The 22,333-nt window shown below is 37.8% G+C and overlaps 1 protein-coding gene across 5 annotated transcripts in view; it reads right to left on the bottom strand.

Moving 5' to 3' along the window:
- Positions 1-3,424: 3,424 nt before the first annotated feature.
- GKAP1 (G kinase anchoring protein 1) overlaps positions 3,425-22,333 on the bottom strand; it is a 32,827-nt gene continuing 13,918 nt past the window's right edge. For 4 of the 5 annotated variants that reach the window (XM_015849256.2, XM_015849254.2, XM_015849257.2 and 1 more), the window contains exons 5-14: positions 13,828-13,905; positions 13,063-13,195; positions 11,605-11,627; positions 10,792-10,944; positions 10,303-10,389; positions 8,117-8,180; positions 6,648-6,718; positions 5,614-5,691; positions 4,433-4,489; positions 3,425-3,756 (exon numbers count right to left, since the gene is read on the bottom strand). In XM_015849256.2, coding sequence (XP_015704742.1) covers positions 3,709-3,756; positions 4,433-4,489; positions 5,614-5,691; positions 6,648-6,718; positions 8,117-8,180; positions 10,303-10,389; positions 10,792-10,944; positions 11,605-11,627; positions 13,063-13,195; positions 13,828-13,905 — 792 coding nt within the window. In that variant the 3' untranslated portion in view covers positions 3,425-3,708. The remainder of the gene's footprint in view (positions 3,757-4,432; positions 4,490-5,613; positions 5,692-6,647; positions 6,719-8,116; positions 8,181-10,302; positions 10,390-10,791; positions 10,945-11,604; positions 11,628-13,062; positions 13,196-13,827; positions 13,906-22,333) is intronic. The other variant, XM_015849259.2, reaches the window with a different exon arrangement.

Genomic DNA, 22,333 nt, shown 5'->3' on the forward strand with positions numbered 1-22,333 from the left:
CCGGGCGGAAATACCCGTCCTGGCCGCGGCGCGCATTGATGACGCAGCTCTTCGGGGAAGTTACTAGAAAGGGGCGCTGCCTGCCCGGGTGGGGGCTGGATGCACGGCGTCTATTGCGCGCATGCGCCACGCTCGCGTAGGCGCAGTTAGTCTCGCGTACGCCGCCAACTGCGGGGCGGGGCGGGGCGGTCTGGTCTGAGTTTGGTCTTTCAGTTTGTTGCTCTGCGCTGTTGTACGGCAATAATGTCGAACGTGTACTGTTCTGGAAGCGGGATTCCTGAGGCACTGCTCCATAGACGGGTTGCACGTTGCTCTGAATTTTGGACCAAGTGCACTTAATCGCTAATTAATTCTAGCGTCACCAAGTCAGGCTCTACCTAGTGATATTCGTAAATTAAAGATTCGAATTTCTCTTTTAAGCATGAAACACAATCATGGATTTCCGTAGGACACCGAGTGCCTGCTCCTCCTCATCCTTCATTAACAGCTCGGTTTCCCAGAGGACGCTGTGCAGCGGAGGAGCTGCTGTCTTGCTGTGGTGTGAGGATAATCTCATGTGTAGGAACTCAGTGTAAATCATGTTGGCTGGTAACACCACAGAGCTGCCTCCAGTCCTCTAAAACTATTGTGCAATCCATTTAAAACCTGTCAACAGGTTTTAAAACAGGGATACCAAAAGCTGGCGGAAGGCCCATTGAAGTTCTGGTTGGCCTAGAGAATTGGTGTGTTAAGGAAAAAAAATGCTTTCAGGTATATTTAATCTCTGAGCCTTTTTTTTGTCACACTCATTCCTTTTCCCGTGTTAGTTGTGACCCTACACAGCACTGAACTGTGGTGCAGCAGGGCGCTTTGACACAGAATGGTGGTAGAATGAGGGCCGCAGTGAGTCAGGTAGTGCTTTGCTCAACCAAGCAGTGGTTTCAAGCAGCAATCAATTGGATCAAAGTGCAAGGGCTTTTGCAACCAGGGCTACTCTTAGTTTACAACAGCTCATGCTGACTGTATGGCTACTTGAGTACAGTTTGTACCAAAATAGCACAACTGCTATCCATTAGGCTAGAAGAGATTTACAGTTTAGATTATTAGGCATCTGTGGTATTCAGTGAGAGTACCTAAGAGGTAAGGAGTACAAAATAAGAACTTGAATTTAGTAGGTTCTTAATGTGGGAATGGAATGTTGTTTCTGCATTACATATTGAAAAAGGCAGTCGATCTGAAGAAGCAGAACAAATGTATTTGTATTTTGTAACTTGTCCTTAGAAATAGCTGATGTGAAAAAGTAGAAATACCATATATGTTAGTAGCATATTTTAGAAATATAGTTGCTGAATTATGTGATTAATTCTTGCTTGCAAAACTGCAATAGTTTTTAAATGTTCCAAATAGTATGGGTATAGTATTATGGACTAGAAAACATATTGTAAGGCTATTCTGTTTGGATAAGAGACCCTCAGCAAAAGAAAAACAGACTTAACAAACATCAAAGAAGCCAGGGCCTCCGCACAAGGCTGGATTGCTTTGTCCTGTGGGTAGGTTGGGATGCAAGAGGAAGACATGAAGATACTCCCTTCTATCCTTCCAAGCTTATCTCTATCCAGAGGCGACCAGATGTCCAGACAAATTGTTGAGTGGGAAAACGTCAGAAGTTAAATAATTAGCAATATACTTGCTTAGCTAGCAAAAATTTATGTTTAGTAAGTATCCATATGTTTAGCTGAGAGTTGGGAAGATTGTGAACCTAAAGTACTCAGCCAATGAGGAACCAGGGGAGAAAAAGATATGCGTCAGGTAATGTGGCATAAAAAATATAACGCTGTTTTCTGTGTGCTCTCCTGCCCGTAGAACACCTGCCACTGCAATTGCAAATAAGGCCTCCTTTATCAGAGACACTGTCCTGATAAATTATTTGCATGTTTCCAACAATTAAGCAGGAATTTTCAAGCAGAAAACTGATGTTTCTACATCTTAGTTTTGGTACAGCTAACAAGCATGAGAAGGTTTGTTTGCCTGCATGAAATGTGTGCTCACTGTAAGTTCAGAATGCAACTTATACATCAAGCATGGAAAACTGTAAAGTAATACAGCAAACAATTTGGAGTTCTTATTCTGCCTCAGGATGCCATTTTCTTGAACAGTATCCTTTCATTCTTCTTGCTTTTTTTCTTTACCACTTTCTTCTATCTGTGCTTGTTTTCCTACTTTTTTATAAACACTTGTGCAGTTTGTCTTCCTTAATGTCTGCTCCAATTGCAGGATTCATCTAATTGGCTCAGACAAAACAGAAAAAGAGTTCAGAGTGACTGGATGCTACCTGGAATCTAAGTGAAAATACCAGTTCAAGTAGGCTGAAACAAATCAAGAGTGTCAGTAGACTATCTTAGGTATACTCAGTTTAATGTTCTATCTGAAGTCAGCAATGCAATTTTGAGTTTAAACAAGGTCTCACTCAGGTGGTTTAGCTACTGTACAATTTACATGCAAGGTCTTCAGTGATTACATTCCTGAACATTAAAACCAAAATGTAACACATTTTTTATAACCAGATTATAACATATAGGAGAAGTGAAAGTGTAAAAATAAAAAATCTGCATAATAAATTGCTTCTGAGTAGACAGCAATGATCTTCTACTGTCCACTACATGGATGTACTGCCTTTAATACAGGAAAACGTGCATGATACATTGCTACAGCTGAATCAGAGGGCAACATCTTGTCAGCTCATCAGCAACTCCAGCAAATAAAATGTTAGTGTCTCACTTTGTGTCTCACAGTGGGATTTCTCTTTACTCTATGGAAGACATTAAAGATCTTCATGAAAGTAGCATCAGATTGAAATAGAGCCCCAAGCTTCTGAACTGTGACTGCCACTAAGTACACACTCAACATCTAGGAAAAAAATTATCTCTTTTATTATCCTGAGTAGTTAACTAGAATTTCCCAGTTGTACCTAAGCTCTGTCCCTTCATATTTTTGTTGTTTTGATTCACAATAGTATTTTCTACTCCGTAATTTTTTTTTTAGTTATACTTAGTCATATTGATCCCAGAAATTTTGCTTCTCCACGTCTGCTCTGTACATACCCTGTGCTTTGACTTCTGCTCCTGGTCTCCTTAACCTGCTGTGGAGAGTTTTTCTTTTCTTTGGGCAAAGACACCTCAGTTTCCCCAACTTAAGACCTTTCTTTTTTTTTTTTTTTTCCCCTGAAATTAATTCCTAATATCAGCATGAGAAACTTCCAGATGTAAATTTTTTTTTTAAACACCTATCATAAAAGTAGTATAGAACCTATGCAGTGTAAGCACGTTCAAAGAACAGGAGCCTTCTTCTCTTTCTTGTACCTTTATCACCTCACCTTTGCTTAAATCCTGATTAAGTGATAATTAAGTGAAGCTATCTAAATTGAAAAATTCTACAGAAGCAAGAATTCAAACACAGAAATACAAGAGTTTTATTGAATGATGAAAAACTAATGGCATTACAATTAATGTTTTATCTTTGCCAGAATACTAGTTCTCTCACTTTTCTTTAGCAGAAAGTACAACAAATCAAGTTTTCAGAATGTTAATTAAACTAGTATTTATTAATTTTTCTTCAAAAACTGCATAGTTGAGCAGTTGTACAACAAATATATAAATTTATGCAAAACCCTGAACAAAGATTTACTTTTTTTTTTTTTTTTTTTTGCATTGAATCTGGTGGCAGAGGAGATCACCTGTACTGGTCAGGTTCTGAGTGCTTTTTCCCTCTTTTCCCACTCTGTAAGAGAATAAAAACAAGCATTTCATTAATATAGTAGGCATGACACTTTCAATCTGCAGTTTTTTTTTTTTACTGAATAGCATCAATTAGTAGGGCAAAAAAGGCAGTTTTGTTAAACTATACAAATATTATGGAACATGAACCCATGTAAACATCAGATAAATAAATGAAAACAGTTGAGGTACCTAAATGATAGATAATTGACAGGTAAGGTGAAAAGGACCTAGTTCAAGCCCACCTGCTGTGGGGCTAGGAACCCATCCAGCCTGCCCTTGAATGACTCCAGGGATGGGGGCATCCACAGCTTCTCTGGGCAGCTGGTGCCAGAGCCTTACCACCCTCTGAGAAAAGTACTTCCACCTTACATCTAACCTAAATCTCCCCTCCTTTAAAGTGCTCCCCCTTGTCTCACTGTTATCTGCACATATAAAAGTTTAATGGTTTGCTGTAGCTACGGTAATGGGAGAACGGCTGGACTAGATGATCCTGTAGGTCCTTTTCAACCTTGTGATTCTATGATTCTAAGTTGCTCTCCAAAGGACTGAAGATGACAGACTAGATTAGCACGAACATCAGCTCGCTTCTTCAGCTCCTTTGCAGGCATCCTGTCTGGTCCTATAAAGCCATGTACGTCAATCTTGTGCAAGTGAACCACAACTTATGCTTTCTATACCTTTGGTAGCACATCTTTTTTCCACACTCTGCCAGTAGGCACACAGGCCTTTAACATCTGGTGATAAAAAAATACACTTGTTTATTTCTTATTTATTATTATTATTTCTAATTTTTAACCCACGCATTTTTGGCTTATTATTTTTTTAAATTTGTCCTCCTGATTCAGGACAGTTTTCAATTAAGAAAGTGGGCATAGTGTCATCAAAATACAGTATCACAAAAATAAGAAGTGTCATCCTGGTCTTCATGCACAGATTACAGTGGAGAATAATAAAAGCAGAAACAATCCCCGCATGGCAGATAAAACCATTTTCTTAGTAGATGCAAATTAACTAGAAAAATGGGGGAGAGGAAAAAAAAAAGGGGGGGGGAAATAAAATATGATGGATAAAGAAAGAAACAGCAAGATGTGGAGGGATTAACCATAAGTCAACAGGATACCTACAAACCAACATAATGCCAGACTATTTGTGTAATTGGAAAAGACAAGCTACAGAGGCTATCTCAAGAGCTTCTATCATATAAAAAATGCAGGGTGTCCCTGTAACCTACACAAAAGGTCACAGCCAAAGAAACATACTAAGATTTGCCAAGCCATGGCCTCAATCATCCTCAGTCTCATGGGATTAAATATTTGCTGTTTTCAAAAAAAAAAAAAGCCAGAATGTTAAGCATCATACTGTTTATATAGCAGTGAACAGAAATTCACTAAACATTTTATGCATTAGTTATGATGTTGAATGTACACAATCAGCAAGACACTAATCCTAACACTCAATTTCCATATAACTTGGTATGAATTTCCTACAAACGTTTGTCTACAAACAGAACTGTAATACAGAAATGAGGAAAGAATATGGCAAAAAAGCCACATTTATGAAGTCTAAAGTTAGGGCATACAGACACAGAGTAGTAGAAGAACATCTTCCTTTTGCTATTTGCCTGCATAGTTCAAGTTTTAAAGTACAAAACAGAATTCTACATGTGAAAACTTTCTTTGCTTTGCTACTATGTCCCTCACCCCACCCAAAGTCCCCAAATACAGCTTGACCTATTAATTGTATTTTAAATAAAAAGAATCAGAATTAACAGGTTAGTTCCCAGTAGATTATTTCATAACAGTTAGTTCCATCAGCAAAACAAAGTTATTAACATACTTAACTGTACGTAAAATACCACCTGATATTTTGTTAATTCTGCCTGCAGCAGCTTCACTTTGGACCTTTCTTGCTCTAATGCAGCATGAAGCGTAGTTACCTAAAAGTGTACAGAATGCTAATTGATAAAGCATGCTTTACAATTTTAAGTCAATGTAATTAGGTCACTGCGGTCCTCCATTAGCACTATGTGGACAAATCAGTAATAAATGCTGGATTTGAGGGAAAAGAAAGTAAACGTGTGTATGGGAGATTGGTAATCACAGCCTGAACCACTGATTAATCAGCTGAGGCAAGTGTTGGGTCAACTGCAGGAGCACATGTGAGAGTAATGTAGCTGTGCTCCCGGAAGGGGTGGAGCTTGACTCCACCTCCTCTGAGACCTCATTTAAGGGCTGACCCTCACTGAGGCAGCATCTCTTGGAGACTGCTCTTCAGTGAAGACTGCCCCAGCTTCCTCAGCAAAGGCATCACTGCTGGTGAGTTTCCCTCTTGCTTATAACCTTTTGTACATTTATTACCATCTTTGTTAACATCTGTATATTTACCACCTATACAATGTGTGATTGCACCTGAACTGAAGTGCAAGTAAAACCTTCTTTAACAATCACTATTTCCCACACATTTACTAGTTTACCTTTATACCTAATTTACCTAAACTAGAGATAGAAAAGGAAGGAAACCAACCAGGAGCAATGGCAGCAATAAAAAAATCCACTACAACAACCAATAGAAAAAAACAAACAAAAAAAACCCAACAATATCTGAAACATCTTTCAGAACTTCCTATCTCTAGTTATGAAAGGATTATATTTCTAATGTACTGTTGAATGCAAAATCCTTTCAGTCCTTCTGATGTCTGCTGCCTTAACAGAGAAACATTTTAGTGAGTAATAGCAGAGTTAAAAGTCCTCCAGCACATACAGGGCTGGGCTAACAAAACGTCACAACTTTGTTTTGGTTCCAGTTTCCTCCTATGATTGCCTTAAGCAACATTTTTTAAATGCAAAAAATAATAACAATAATACAATAATAATAAAAAGAATCCCTGCTTACTTGTAAGGTCAATTCATTTTTTATGACTTGCAATTCATCCACCTGTAGGAGTTTTTCTGCTTTATCTTTCACTACAGAGAGAAAGAAACAGAATGAGATTATCTTCTGTATTTGCAGGCCTTCATCTGTAACAGCACTATAATATCAAAAGCAACTGTTAGTTGCCAGTGCCATTAGTAGCAGCTCGGGAAATTCAGAAGATTAAAACCCAATCTTGCAGTACTTACCTGTACTTAACTCTGTAAGTAACATGGATTTTTAAGGACATTCACTGTGAAAAAAGTCCATAAGAAAACTTTGGGATTGTAAACTTCATGTGAGCCCAGTCACAGCCACAGAAGTTTACACCAGTATTAAGTATCTACTTAAGTATAGATCTGTTTAAACTAGTTAGTGCCTATGAAGTATCTGTGGATAGATTAACATTCTCGGTGCGAAGAAAGTAAGCTTTTTTTCAGGACTCGGTTTTGCTATGGACTGACTATCCCAATGGAATATAGGATAGCCTCAGTCAATGCAAGATGAGATCTGGTAAAACCACAAAATTGCTTTCTTTTATTCTACATTAATACTCAGTATACATAGAGAAAACCTTCAGAACTTCACTTCTTTACTCTCACATGATGAAGACATTTCATCTTGGCTCAGAGACTGACCTGAAGTAATAAAGCTAGAATTTGCACTGCTTGATCATCATCTTAATGTTGCAGCCATCTTAGCTTGCTTATAAGCACGCTTTACATTAAAAAAAACTTAGATTTCTGAGTTAAAAAGAGCCAACTCAGATAAACCACATTCAAGAGCCAAATTAAGAAACTGAAAAGCAAACAGAACTTTGTAAGAAAATTAGTAACATGGACCCAACCAAACCACCATGCAAGATTAGGGATATTAAAAGTAATTATCCATAACAAGTATAAAATTTCTAGAATATTTACATACATGGATCTAAGTATATATATATGTGCATATATGTATTTCAATCTTTGACAGAAAATGAAAACTACAAACACAGTTACAATAGAAGAAAATTACCAGAGTTTCATATATGATGCTCTGGTTTAGCTGTCTCTATTGAATGTATGGCAAAAGACTTGTGTCCAGCAGTTTAAAGCACAGCTTGCATAGATACAAGAACTGAACATTTACCATCATCTGAGATACTTGAAATCCAGAACAAGATCAAGTCATTAGCAATACCAAGTTTAACTTAAAGTGTCACTAAAACCATAACTGAGCAGTTTAAATTTCACAGAAGAGTATCAGAATGCAATCAATTTTTTGATGATGTAACATCAGTTATGCAATACTGTGTAGTTCAAATGCATTATTTCACTGGAGATGCTGCAAATCAATAGCCTTCTAGTTCCTTACAACTGTCACTGTGCCCACTTATTTTAAAAAATCTGATTTGAAAGTTCCTTCTAGGTTTTCAAAAGTGCTCCCAAGTTTCCTGATGAATCTCTTACTTTCACCTTCCTGCAGCATCTTCAGAAGCTGTGCATTTCTTGCTTTTACTTCTTTATATTTCACCTGCGTGAAAGAAAATAATTACCTGTATACACAATAAAAAGTTATTTAAAAAAGCATGACTCAGAGGTTTCATAATTGAAAATTATGACTGCCACAAAGAATCTGATGTCTGTTTTAATTAAGCAGAATTTAAATAATATATAATTTAATAATTTAAATAATAGTCAAAGTAATAATAGTCAAAGTAAGAAATACATGACAGGAAAAATGGATTAATAGCAAAGTCAATAAATTAAGGCAAGCACAAGTTTTAATGAAAGTTAAAATAAGAAAGTTATGCCACTGGAAACTACAGTTTAGGTCTGCCTAAACCTAGGCCTGTTGCATCAGAAGCTTTAAGGCTTCTCCAGTGAAAAGTATTTATATATCACATAATTATAAGACTTTCTGGACAATATAGTTTGTCATATTACTTGGTTAACAGGATAAGATCTCACTGTTCTACAGATGATTTTTTAACTTACAGTTCTTAGTTACAGTTCCCTTATAAACTCTTTCCACCTCAAGCATTCCTCCCTCCCCCTTTTTTTTTATTTATGGGTTTTAACTATACCTATTCGTAAGCCAATCTTTTACTTAACTGATTACCACTGTCAGTAGTAGCCATACATCTTAATAGTAAACTTACTTTTTCTGTCACAAAGCCGATCACTAAGAAGTTCTAGAACCTTTTTTCTTCAACAAAGAATCTACCACTTCTCACTTAATCAGATCTCAAGAAACAATCTTACTTCCCCAAAATAGTTGTTTACCTTCCAGTCAGTTGCAAACATGAAAAGAGCTACTAGTATGGGTAGTGCAGTGCCGTCTCACTTTATGTCTTGGAACTATGCTCATGTGCATAAGCCTGTTATGTGCACCTCCACCACAATTAGTGGGTCCTTTGTTTTGGTCCTTTGTTTTTGTACAGTTGTTTTAAACAGAACCTTCCAATTCCAGTGTACCAAAACACTGTACCACAGCCACAATCAATAAGCATTTAATGTTTCAAAAACATACACGTATGCAAGACAAGCTTATAAAAAATCAAACAGCTGTATAATCACCCATCACCTCACCAGTACCCTTATGCATTGTGTTTATTCTGCCAAATGCAGTGAAGTGCTAATCTATGTGAGTTTATAGCTCAAAAAAATTGCACACAGGGAGTCCAGCTGTAGTACATGGTGAAAACAGCTTCTAATGAAATTCCTGCATTTATTTCTACAAGTAAAACTCCTCTGAAGCATCAGAACGCTTCCAAAATCGACCTGCTCAGGCTACCTTAAGAAAGGAACACGTCATAATAAAATAATTTAAAAGTAATTCCACACTGCTTTATTTTGTTACAATAACTGTTACACATGGATGTCTTGCCCTTTTTTCTCTAGACACTATTCAGACAATGCTGACATTACCTGAAAACACGAAAGCAACTAGAGTCATTTTCCCCAGCTATTCTGACAATACTGTGTAGTTATTATTTTCTTTATGTGTTTTAGCATTTACTGAATCTGACTTCAGTTTTACTTGACTCTTGCCACACTGCAGCTTTAAAGGACTCCACTCTTGCTACACTGCAGCTTTAAAGCAGTCCTCTTAAACCTGACAAAATATTCAGTCTTTCAGTGTTATCTTTCAGAATTTCAGGTAATGGACTGAATCTGTGAAGAAAAAAATGAAAAAGCCCACAAAAAATCCAGTCCTACATGTAGTTCTTAAATTCAAGGAAAGCTTAGTTTGAGTTAAATATAAATAAATAAATAAATCTATAAATTGGAAAAGACCAAAGGAAATCCAACTTTCTGCTCCAAGAAGAGCTAACTTCTGAGTAAGGATTTTTAAAAATTTTTTTATTCCTAGGCAATAAACAAAGCAGCAATACTAAAAGCAACTGGTTGTGGATATACCAGAGAGGAAGTTTGTCTGGATGCTTCATCTTGATTCTTCTAATTGTTTTTAAATCCTTAACTTACCAGGAAAGACTACTTCACGTGGTAGCAGAGGAATAATTTTGCTTTGTAAAGGTCGTCTGAGACCAAGCTAAACTATCTCTACAGATTATTACACACTTATAGTATGTACTAAGACATGGCTGAAGTTAGATTTTGTTTGCAATTATAAGTTATTATAAGCTACATACCTCCCTCTGAGTTACTATATTTCTAAGTTGCTGAATTTCTGCATCTTTCTTTTCAAGCTCAAATTTTAGTTGTTCTGTTACACTCTCCTGTAAACAAGGAAGTATCATTTGTTAATAACAGAGCAATTTGAATTTGATTCCTGTGAAAGGCAACTTATATCTTTTTACTATGGACTAGGATAATTGTTGGAAATTAGATAAGTATATCTGCAGAAATGCCAGAAGAATGAGTAAGAAATGCAGGAATAGATATTGTCTTGTTCTGCTGGGCAAGTATTTGAACCACATGCAATTTAAATATCTCTTCAGACAGACAAAAGTATTAAAAATGGTGTTGCAGGTTTTTAATATTTGGTTTCTTTTGTCGTTGTTTTTAATTGTTGTTTATTTTAAAATGATCATGCTTTGATTAGTGTTTTCTTCCACTTAAGTACTCTCTCCTAATTCTTAGTCACTTCTTCACTTGAGACTGACACCCCTTTTACATGCCTGGTTGTACTCATGACATGTGCAGTTATGTATTTCATTGCAATCACTGAGCTGGTCTCTCCTTTTTTCTCTTTCAACTATTTTTTGAACATCATCTTCCAGCTTATGGAAAAATCTTCCATCATTCATCAAAGTCTGAGAAGAGACTGGTTCCTGTTAAAAATAAGCATTGCAACAGATTTTCCTTTAAACAAATTAATAATCAGATAAAAACAACATGCTTTAAAAATATGGAAAAAAAGACAACATTCTGATTTATTTATTTAAACCTCAGTCCTGAGAATATTCTGACTTCCACCTAGAGAATACGATACTAATTGAAGAGCCTAGAAATTAAAAGTCAACATTTAATTGATTATGAGATTTGACAGAAACATTAAATTAGAATTTCACACTTTTGTCCTATGCTGTCACTGATTTGTTTCATTTCACTGTCAACTATTCTTCCTGCTAGATGTTTTTATGTTTGTGCACTAAGCCATAGCATAACAGCATTACAGTAATATTTTACCTGATATACTTTTCTTTTCCTCTACAACGCTCTTTATTTTTTTAACATGTTTTTACATTTTCAAGTTGCATCAAAGTTTAAGACTATTGGTAAAGTAAATAAAGAAGCACTAGCTCTAAGAAAACCAGTGCTATGCTGCCAAATGCAATACCTACAGACATACATCCCTATTAAATCTGCATCTGTAAAATTTTTCTAAATGCAAATAAGTCAGTTTGGAACTAAATAGTAGTTTGTCAAAACAGAGAGTGCCCAAATTATTACCTATTCTAAGTAGCTTAATAAAAAATAATCAGACGTACCTCATGTTTTTTAGCAACATTATCTGAAAATAACAGAAAGAAAAAAGTACAGTAAGTCTCTCAAATCTTACACTGTTTGCTATTAAAACAAGCTATTTTGAAAACAACAGTAGAGTTCCTCAATGTTAAACCACCTCTTAAGGCCATGTTAAAAAAAGGAAAAAAAAAAAACATTTAAGGGAGAAGAGAATCTCCCTTACAAGGAAAGGCTGAGGGAGCTGGGTCTCTTTAGCTTGGAGGAGACTGAGGGGTGACCTCATTAATGTTTATAAATATGTAAAGGGTGAGTGTCAGGAGGATGGAGCCAGGCTCTTCTCAGTGACATCCAATGATAGGACAAGGGGCAATGGGTGCAAGCTGGAACATGGGAAGTTCCACTTAAGTCCTAAAAAAACTTCAGAGCAGTGATGGTGACAGAACACTGGGACAGGCTGCCCAGAATGGTCATGGGGTCTCCTTCTCTGGAGACACTCAAAACCCACCTGGACGCATTTCTATGTGACCTAATCTAGGTGTTCCTGCTCCAGCAAGGAGATTGGACAAGACCATCTTCTGAGTTTCCTTCCAATCTCTGCCATTCTTTGATTAGAAGCAAGGATTATAAAGAATATTTGGGGCTGATCTCTATATTTGTATCTCTATTCTCCCTAACTACTAAAGTCAAAAGCAGCATCCCACATACACTTGCTTCAGTTAAAGTGGAAGACAATGTCTTTGGTACACAAACTTTCTATTTGTTTTTTACTGCTTTTAAAGTCTATTTAGACACATTTCTCACTGTATATCTGTATGCCTTTCATTCTCTTGAATTAAGATATTAATGCTGCGCTATCAGCCTTTTTCCTATATTCAGATTCTCTGAAAATACTGTAATTTAAATAAAAATATACCAAGGAAAAACACCTTAAAAAAATTTACTTCCTCTTGCAGACTTTACCTTTATTTCTTACTCTAAAATTCACAATCTGTGCTCTATAGAAACAGATGAAAGAATTCCAAACATGTAAAAATGAGCATACACAAATACTTGCAATATTTACTCACTTTAATGAAAGGCAGTATTGATAAAAGGCAAGTAGTGACTTGCTGTTACTCAAATCTGAAAATCTCATTTGGCTGAGAAGAGTAAACTCAGTACAGCCCACTAAACTCAAACTAACAAAGAACAAAATAAAAATAAAAACAGTGACATAGATTTATAAAGATAGTATGTGAATCCAACCCAGGGATACGTGAGTACGTTTTCTGTAACCTTTTTTTTTTTTTTTCCTGATGATTTAACTTGCACACTATTATATAATGAGCATTTAGCTTTTACACAATACATATTAGCTCCAACTCACTGAGAATTTGTTCAAACACTGTATTAATGAACAAAGACAGAAGGCCATTTTGCTTTTAGTACACACACTATGAAAATTCCAATTAGAACAGCACATACGGTACGATAAGGCATACCTATACTACTTTCTGGCTGAAAATCTTTCAGGGACACAGTGTGAGGTTTGTCTTTTCCTTGCTGGTTCTTTCTTTTTTCTTTCTTATTCACAGACTTTGAGTGAGGTGGAGTACATTCAATGTTTTCATATTCCTAGAAGAATAAAGTTCCACTGGTATAATTTTCTTCAGTACTCTTTTTTTTTTTTTTTTTCCCCTGAAGCATTATAAAGGATAAAATATGGTAATGATATACTGAAGGAAATGTTAGCCTGAACAGCAATTTGCAGGCTTCACATTGGTTCTAAGGTGTGTATGAACAATTAAGCATCCATTCTACTTTCTGAAGTAGAGCATTGCTCTTTGCTAAACAGTAAAAAATCAAATTGAGAGTATAATGTAGTGAAATACAGGAAGGCAAAATGTTAAATATACAGTGCAAGTCAGCACTTGCTTTTTTTATAACAAACATACAAACAAAAGAACTTGTCCACTGTATCTTTATTTTATTCTCAAAATATGCTTACTCATTTAGGAGGAGTTAAGAGTTATTAGCGCACAGCAATGCTCTATCAGTTGACTTTTTCTCCTATTAAAAGCAAACAGGCTGTTAAATGATATCTATTTGAATCTGAACACCACCTCCCCCCATATCTACATTAATACTTTTAGCACCGTCCCAGATGCACATAAGAAAACAGCACCTTAAAAAGTTATTTACTTTACTTTAAAAACCCAATCTCCAAACTTTCAATGTCTTCAAATTAGGATGAATCTTATATATACCATTTTGTGCTCTTCATATTCCAGTTTGCTTAGCAGCAGTGCTTTTTCAAGATCAGCTTCAAACATTTCAGATGTCAGCTGAAGAAAAGAATTAACACTTTGACTTGTTTGTTAACAAAACAAAGCCTGTAAGACCACATCAAAATTTTTGTTCTTATACGTTTATTGGCAGAGTTGACAAAAAGCTTCACTAATGTGATACATGGCATTATCAACAATAACTTGCTCTGCAAAACTGCATAATGGATCTATGACTTGCTGTATGCTTACAAGTATCTACAGAATATACTTTCCACCCAGGTTTATTTATATTAGATTTCTTTAAAATCTTTTCTGGATTTAGTCTAAAAGGAAAATCAGTTGTTGTCAAAGGATGAAAAGCATCATCATAAAAGAAAGTCTGCATTCCTTCTTTGCACAGAAAGAAGTAAGGATCCTCTGTTGATTTTGTTGTTTGAAACATAGTACAGGTAAGGTGATTTTTACCTTGAAGATGCATGTTTAACTCATTTAAATGAGAGGTCAAATCCACCAAAAATGCTGTATCAGTGAGCCACTTTTACACTTCAAATTTGTGAACAATTTATCCTTTTGACTACATAAAGGACTTCATTTCACTTTATAAATCATAAAGTCTTTCTCAGCATTCTACTCTGACTTTGCCACCTTCTTTTGCAAGCATAAATGATGCCCCTATAATCAGCATCTGTACTTTTAAGGAACTCCCAGAGTTGGTGATGATTCAGTCCCTTGAACTTAATGAAATTCACAGTTTTTATGATGGTTTGCACAACACCCATTTTTAAAACTTTTGCACACAAATTTTCTTGGTGCCCAATGCAATGACATTTCATCAGACGTGAGTTTTGGGTTGTGACTACATCATCATCTATTAATTTTTTAATTCTCTCTTTTTCTACCAACCATCACTGGGGCACCATCAGTAGCTATACTGGATATGTTGACAAAGGTTAAAGAAAATTGCTTTAATGTATTTTTTTACTGTTTCATATAAATCAAGAGGTTTAGTTGCCTTTGAAAAGCACCAAAGAAGCCGTTTCTTCACTGACATAATATTTGTTATCAATAACTCTAACAAAAATGATAAGATGGGCCATATCAGTTGCATGTGTATTTTCATCTGTAGCCAAATAATAAGATTCAAAGATAACAGTTTTACTCTCCAATTTATTATTATTAAATTTTGCATTTTTTTTTCAGTTCACCTGGCAGCATTCTGGTGAGACAAACTGATTTCTAGAAAAATCCACTTTTTTTTTAAACCAGGACACATCATACCTGTTGTGCTTTCCATACATCACTTAGCAGGTTCACCTCATCAGGACTGGCTATCAGGTGTTTGTTTATTTTATTTATTTATTTATTTATTTGCAATTAGACTTGCTCTCATGCAATCAGCTTTTATAACAGAGACCATTTGAGTTTTAACTTTTTAATAAATATTTTGGTTTTTTTTCAGTATTTTGACTTTGTGAAGTCAGTATTTTTATATATTTGTGAAGTCAGTATTTTTATATTTAATACTGTATTTTGTATTTTGACTTCACAAAGAATTCCTTGACAGGCATCAAGTTTGGCAGCATGATTCTGCATGTAATATCTTTTCAAATTGCATTGGCAGCAGGGGGAGGTTGCAGCCCACAGGCTGGATGTGCCTGGTTTAAAGGGAGCACTGCGATCATCTGTGTGATATGCTACCAAATGGAGTCTCCACGCCACAGATTTCTTCTTTTTGTGTCCATAACTGAAGTGCTATTTAATAACAACTACTTTAAACAGCAGTTTGTTTTTCGTTGTTGTTCTCTGTATTTCAAATTAAGTTTCAAATTAAGGTCCTTTACACTCACTCCAGCATAAACTACGAGAGCTTCTAGAGTGAAAACATGTACTTCTACCAATCTGAACTGAGTGGTGTACACTGGTGTACACTAGCCTATTTAGTCTATGGGAGCTTATGAGTGATTTACATATTACATGTTGTAAGCACAGGCATTCATGGAAATTCTTATTCAACAATTCCCATAATCAGTCTTGTACAAGAAAAAACATAAAAGTTCTTTCTTTTTTATTACCAGAGTAAGCTTAGATAATATTTCGAAAAGAGACGATTAAAACAAAGAACTCTCAACATAAATTGTCACAAGACCTCACATACACTTCAGGATGCTGCCACCCTTAACTTTGAGCCTAGTTTGTGGTTCAGGCTTAGTAACAAATGTACTGGGCCCAGCTGGGAAGATTTTGATAGCGGAGGAGGTAGGGAAGGACTTGTGAGGTGCCACCTGCAAGAGAAGGTGAAGGGCTGGACTGTGCTTGTGGTGCCTCTGAACCAGTTGAAGGAGTTTAGCACCCCTGTGAGAACAGCTTAAAAAACACTGGTGAGCACAGGACAAGTAAACCAGCATCAGAGGCATCAAAGGAGCAGTGGAGTAGCAGCTTGGTTGGGAGCCTACAGGTATGGTTTTCACAAGATTGCTACAGTAAAATAATTATCACACCCTGGTCTCCCATCTTCTGCACTGCTCATAGTTTTACCAAAGGGACCGAGTGCTGCATGCAGCAAGAAGAATGGAAAGCAAAAAGTGGGGATGTTTTGTAGAGGCAGAATGAGGTTTCTTCTCTTTTCTTTTTGTTGTTTTGTTATTGTTGTTGGGTTTTGTTTTGTTTTTGCGTATTTTTTTTCCAGAGTGAAATACTCTGTTTAAAACTTGTCTGTATTCTTTCCATACCAGAATCAGTAAGGACAACTTGTTAACTGATAACAAATCAACTGATTAAAATTCCTTTGAGATTTATGGAATGCTTTTGCCCATGGTAATTGCCAGATTCAATCTGACCATGGTAGTTAACTACCAAAAAAACCGTAATTGCCTATTACACTGGAAATGATCCATAGGAGCACAAAAAAGAAGAGAGTGGGTGTGGAAGAAGGAAGTACCAAAAACAGAACAACTGACATGAAAAAATATGGTAAGCTCACAATGAAGCACAATGAAGATGAGTTTGGCATCTATCAGTATGTTTAGGTAATAATTTAGCACAGCAACATTAAACAGTTGCATAGTGGAATCTCTAGTACAAAAATAGTCCTATCAATTTACCTAGTAGTCATTAAATTCAGGGCACAGCTAAGTGAAGCTGGCTAAGTGTAGAACAAAGGTTACTATTTCCAGAGCAGAGATGCAGCACAAACCTGACTTTTCTCAAAGCCAGTCATCAATGCCAAGGCCTTGGAATCACAGAATTGTAAAATTGCTCAGGTTGGAAAAGATCTTAAAGATCATCAAGTCCAACCTAACCATAATACCCTAATTCTAGCAACTCACCACTCAATCATGTCCCTGAGCATCACATCCAATTGTTTTTTGGTTTTTTTTTTCCGTGGATGGTGATTCAGCAACCTCCTTGAGGAGCCTATTACAGAAAGGGTTGTTAAGCACTGGAAAGAAGTTTTTCCTCATATCCAACCTAAACCCCGCCAAGTACAACTTGAGGGCATTTCTCCTCATCCTGTTACCTGTCACCAGTGAGAAGAGACCAACCCCACTCTCGCTGTAAGCACCTTTCAAGTATTTGAAGAGAGCAATGAGGTCTACCCTCTCCCCCCTCTTCCCCAGACTAAACAGCCCCAGTTCCTTCAGTCTCTCCTCACAGAGCATATTCTTCAAGCCCTTAACCAGCCTTGTTGCTCTTCTTTGAACCTGCTCCAGCACCTCAATGTCCTTTCTGTACCAAGGTGCCCAAAACTGAACACAGTACTCGAGGTGAGGCCTCACCAGTGCCAAATACAGGGGCAGGATGACTTCCCTAGTCCTGCTCACCACACCATTCCTGATACAAGTCAGGATGCCATTGGCCCTCTTGGCCACCTGGGTACACTGCTGGCCATCAGTACACCAAGGTCCCTTTCCATCAGGTAGCTTTCCAACCACTCTTCCCCAGGCCTGGAAAGACCAATTGTCTCTAAGTAAACAGCTATAGGCCCACTATCATTTAAGCCTATCCAAAGTCCAGAAAGCACATTCCTTTTCTCACATACTCGAGAGGCACGTTTGATACCGATTTCTGGGTATATGTAAAATCCCTCAAATTGAGATCAATGTACAAAGCTCTTAAAGCAACTTTCTCTAAAGCACTGAAGATGACAGAATAGTACTGTGGATCACAGAATCACTTTGTGGTTCAGACAAATCTAACTTTTGACTTCATCTAGACATCTAGAAAAGGAAAGGGTCATCAGTATGATTATTTGAAGTGTAAATATACCAACAGGAACACTTCACAAGGTAAAAGACACTCTTTGAAAAGCAGCATCCCTTTGCACAGTATCTCCATGGAAGCAGAGCGCCATGGTTTCTTATCTAGTGTTGAATATCACCTTTATTATAGTATATCATTCAGATTTTACCTTCATCAATATTGTATTGTCGGGCAAAAGAAACTGACTAGTTGTTCATGCCTTCTGAATATGGAAACTTTGAATCTGTACCTCCTCACTCCAATAAACATGTAAATTGCAGCTTGAGCCTACATGTCAATTGTGTTCTTCAATACAGCGATTTTTACCAAGTCTTATAATACAACCTATGTAACTTCACAAAAAGTACACAAGGAAATCAGAAGTTAATAACAACCAACATATGAACCAACATATTGACTAAATTAAGGTACTTGGGCAAACAAATCTTGTTTTTTAAAAAAAGCGTTACAGATTTGCCATTTTGTTTGGGAGTTCTACTTTTTTTTTTTTTTTTTTTTTTTTTTAAGTCTGCTGAACTCACTTTGCAGTCATCCCCCAGGCTTTCCCCTAATCAAATGCAATTTTCATATGCTTCAAAACAGTTCTCATTTTCATCAACGCAGCACGTGAACAGCATTAGATTTCAACACATATATCTATTCTAGAGATAGACAGGCATTTGTGGAAACTGTATGTAGATTCACATGCTAAAATGTTTGATATCTATATGCTTTACATCCTGGGTGGGCATGCCAGGATGATTTGGTCCCCCATGCGCCCGCCTCTGCAATAAAGAAATGTCAGCTTCCTAACTTGTCAATTGGGTTGAGAAGTTTTATTCCTGGATTTTGGTGAGATTATTGTTATGGTGATTGCTCTACAGTTATTTTATAAAGAAAAACAATCCACGGCAATTTCGCAGTAGCACAGCCTGTATGTCAGTAGGATCTAAATGAATAACAACTGACTCTATAATTGAATTTACTTTGTCTGACCATTTTGACATCCAGTAATTAGACTAATATTCTCCTTTTTAACTGAAATAATTGCTTCATAGCATGCAGAATATAAAAACATTTAAGGTACAGGTTTTTTTTGTTCAGTACATTAAGTAATTAGCTCTGAAAATTTTCCAAAGCAAGTATTAGATCATTACTCCACCTACAGAACAATCATCCAGAAGCCTGCAAAGCTGAGAATTTTACTATATTTAAGGAAGCACCTATATCGAAGCATTAGCAATAAATTTAATTAAAAAAAAATAAAAAATATGACATCTATATGTCATTTTGTTGATATAGTGTTGCATTAGGCGTGCACGAACACTCGGGATGTAACGCGATAGGCCCTCCCCTGCTCGGTTATGCATATGTAGAAGGATTTATGCATATGTAGAAGGGGTGTAGACGAAGTAGATAGCGGCTTATTTAAACCGCTAACACACACAATAAAACGCCATTTAGCTATTCACCATATTGGTGTGAACGTGTAGTTAAATGGGCCCCGGCTGGAGGAGGCCGGATTCGCGGAGGCTTAGCCCTTGAATCCTGGCGTGAAAGGGACCACTGGTAACAAGTGGTGCCCCGTGTGAGGACGTTAGGATTCAAGGCGTTGGACATCCTCTGCATGCCCGTCGGATAAAGAGAGTCTGTGAGGTCGGCGGCAGGCTACCGGCGGTAGGACCGTGGTTTCGGGGCCGAGCGAACTTCTTCGTCTCGGATCGACTATGGAGCAAGTCGTAAAGGTATTGCTTCAATTTTGTAAAGACCATGGTGGCAAGCGTGTTCCTTCTAAGAAGGACATCGCGGCCGTCATTAGTTGCCTAGAAAAGGAGAGAGAGCTTTCCTCTCCTCGGGAGATTTTGGACCACAATAAGTGGGACTCTTTAACTTTTTTGCTCTGTGAATGCACAATCAATGAGCAGAAAGATGCTGAGCTCAAAACGTGGGGGTTGGTGCTTGGGGCGCTGAAAACGGCTTGGAAAGAAGGGAAGACTGATGCTCAGCTCGGGGCTGCTTTGGGAATTGGGTCGGGAGGCTTTTTCTCTTGCAGATGTGAGGATTTGAAAGACAAAGACAATGTGGAGCGCGCCATCCCGACCGCAGCCATCACTCCGGCTGAACAACAACCAGATGGCCCTGTCCAGCAGCATTCCACACATTCCACATCCTTATCTCTTGACCAGCAGAAGCCTTCCTCGGAGGCCCCATCACGGTATCCAAAGCAACCTGCGTTCCTTCGCCCATCCTTGGGGGTGGGGAAGGGGAGTGAGCAGGGGCGAGAGGATGGGTCCCTTCCTCGAGATGGGATGGGTTGTGGGTGTGGCTCCGCCCCGGGGGGCTGGGTGGATAGGCGTAACCAAGATAGAAGCCAATCCACATCAGCGGGGGCGGAGGCGGTCGCGTTCCTAGTCATCATAACCCTTCCCCAAGAGGGTGGGCTGCTTGTCCGCCTCTACCTGGGAGGAGGGGCAAGGGAGAAGAAGAGCGACCTGGTCACGGATTGGTCAAAGATAAGGGAGGCATTCCTTCTTGTCGTTAATTGGGGGTCCGGTCAGGGGGCCCTGGGCTCGAGTGGAGTCTCTGAAGCTGAAACAAGACCAGCTGATGAGAGAGCCACGGCAGTCGGAGTCGGTTAAACTGCTGTTAACAACTTTGAGAAGTCTTTTTTCATCTATGCTTTTGTTTGTTGTGGTTGTGGATTGTGATTGATATCAGTCCTTGGATGTGTTAAAACTACATAATTTGGTTATGGCTTGAAGATTGGTGGTTTAAGTAACTTGTAACGTATCTTGGAATTTGGAAAGTTTTGTGTGTGCACCTCTTGGGGAAGTGAGAAAGTAATTTTTTGACGTTTGTGCTTCTCCAAGAAGTTTATTGCTTTTGAAAAACCTAGAAATGTTTGCAGACCTTTTTTCAGGTCATCCTGGATTTCTGGTACTTCCTTCACAGTGATAATCATTCCTTTCTTTCACCTCTTTTTGTCAAACTGATTATGATTTACATGTAACTCCTCCATAGTGTTTCCAAATGAAATGAGCCAAGGGACCTATCTAATATCTGTTAGTTGTGGTTACAAAAGAAATCTATCATAAAGACCTTTGCACTGATGTTTTCCAGTGTCAGCACCAGCCCAGTGGTATCAGTGAAAACTATATTACTTGTGAAAAACAAAAAACAGGAAAAAGGTTACAGAAGAACAGTGAGTTAAAATATTGAAAGTGATCTGCTCTAGCCAGAAAAGTTTAAGTGCCAGTAAGAGAACGCAAAGCCCCGCGCTGCCCCTCGTCACTGCCTACCCCCCCCACCCTCCGCCGCTTGTGAAAGTAAACAAATCGTTACTTCCGAATGGGGACAAAAGCAAAACATTGGGAGTGCACGTGCCCCTAGTTTAGTGTTAATCACTACCCCTGCTGGGACCTGAATTACAAAGTAAGCGATAATTTGGTGTGGATAGTAGAGACCCGAGGTACGGATAAGAATGCAGCACCAATTGCATTCCGAGTAACACAGACAGCTCAGCTGATTGAGCTTTGGTCATAAGTGAACCCATGGTCTCTTGCCACTCACTCCAAACCGCCTCAGTTTTGGTGGGTCTTGCCAATGGTCTTTATAGTATCTGCTCACACCCATGCCAGGTGCACAAGCTAGACGTCCCGTGATCATGCCAGGATGGTCTGTCTGGCAGGAATTGTTACAATCTTTCGGTTTTCTCCCTCTTTGTCTGCAGAACTGTTTGCACCTCTGAAGGTCTCTTGCTAGTCCAAGCAAGAATGTCTTCACTTTCTCCCAATAATATACTCATTTAGGGAACTAGGGTAGAGGACTTGGACAAATTTGTTGATGGAGCTTGGAAATTGAATGGAGGGGGAATTGTGGTGGTGGAGTTGGGAGGAACGGTAGCAGCTTTACTAGAGCAGGTCCTGAAGATCCTAGGATGAGTTTTGCCCCCAGTGGGCTGAATGCAGTGTGCACACAGCAGTGCGAAGATATTTGTTTTCTGGCAGATACAGGTGCATCTCACTCTATACTGCATCAAGAATTACTACCCATAGATGATTTTTGTAACTATAGTAGGAGAAGGTCAACAAGAAAAGCTTACCAATTAAATAAAACAAAAAGAAGAAAGTTAAGGGTAAAACAAGTAACAATAGAAATAAGTGACTATAGCTGTAAATAACTTTTTCTGAGTAGTCTGTATTGTAGAGAGATCTAATATAGTGGTTTGTTAGCAAGAATTAAAACA

Source organism: Coturnix japonica, chromosome Z (genome assembly GCF_001577835.2).
Source record: "Coturnix japonica isolate 7356 chromosome Z, Coturnix japonica 2.1, whole genome shotgun sequence".
Taxonomy (NCBI): Eukaryota; Metazoa; Chordata; class Aves; order Galliformes; family Phasianidae; genus Coturnix; species Coturnix japonica.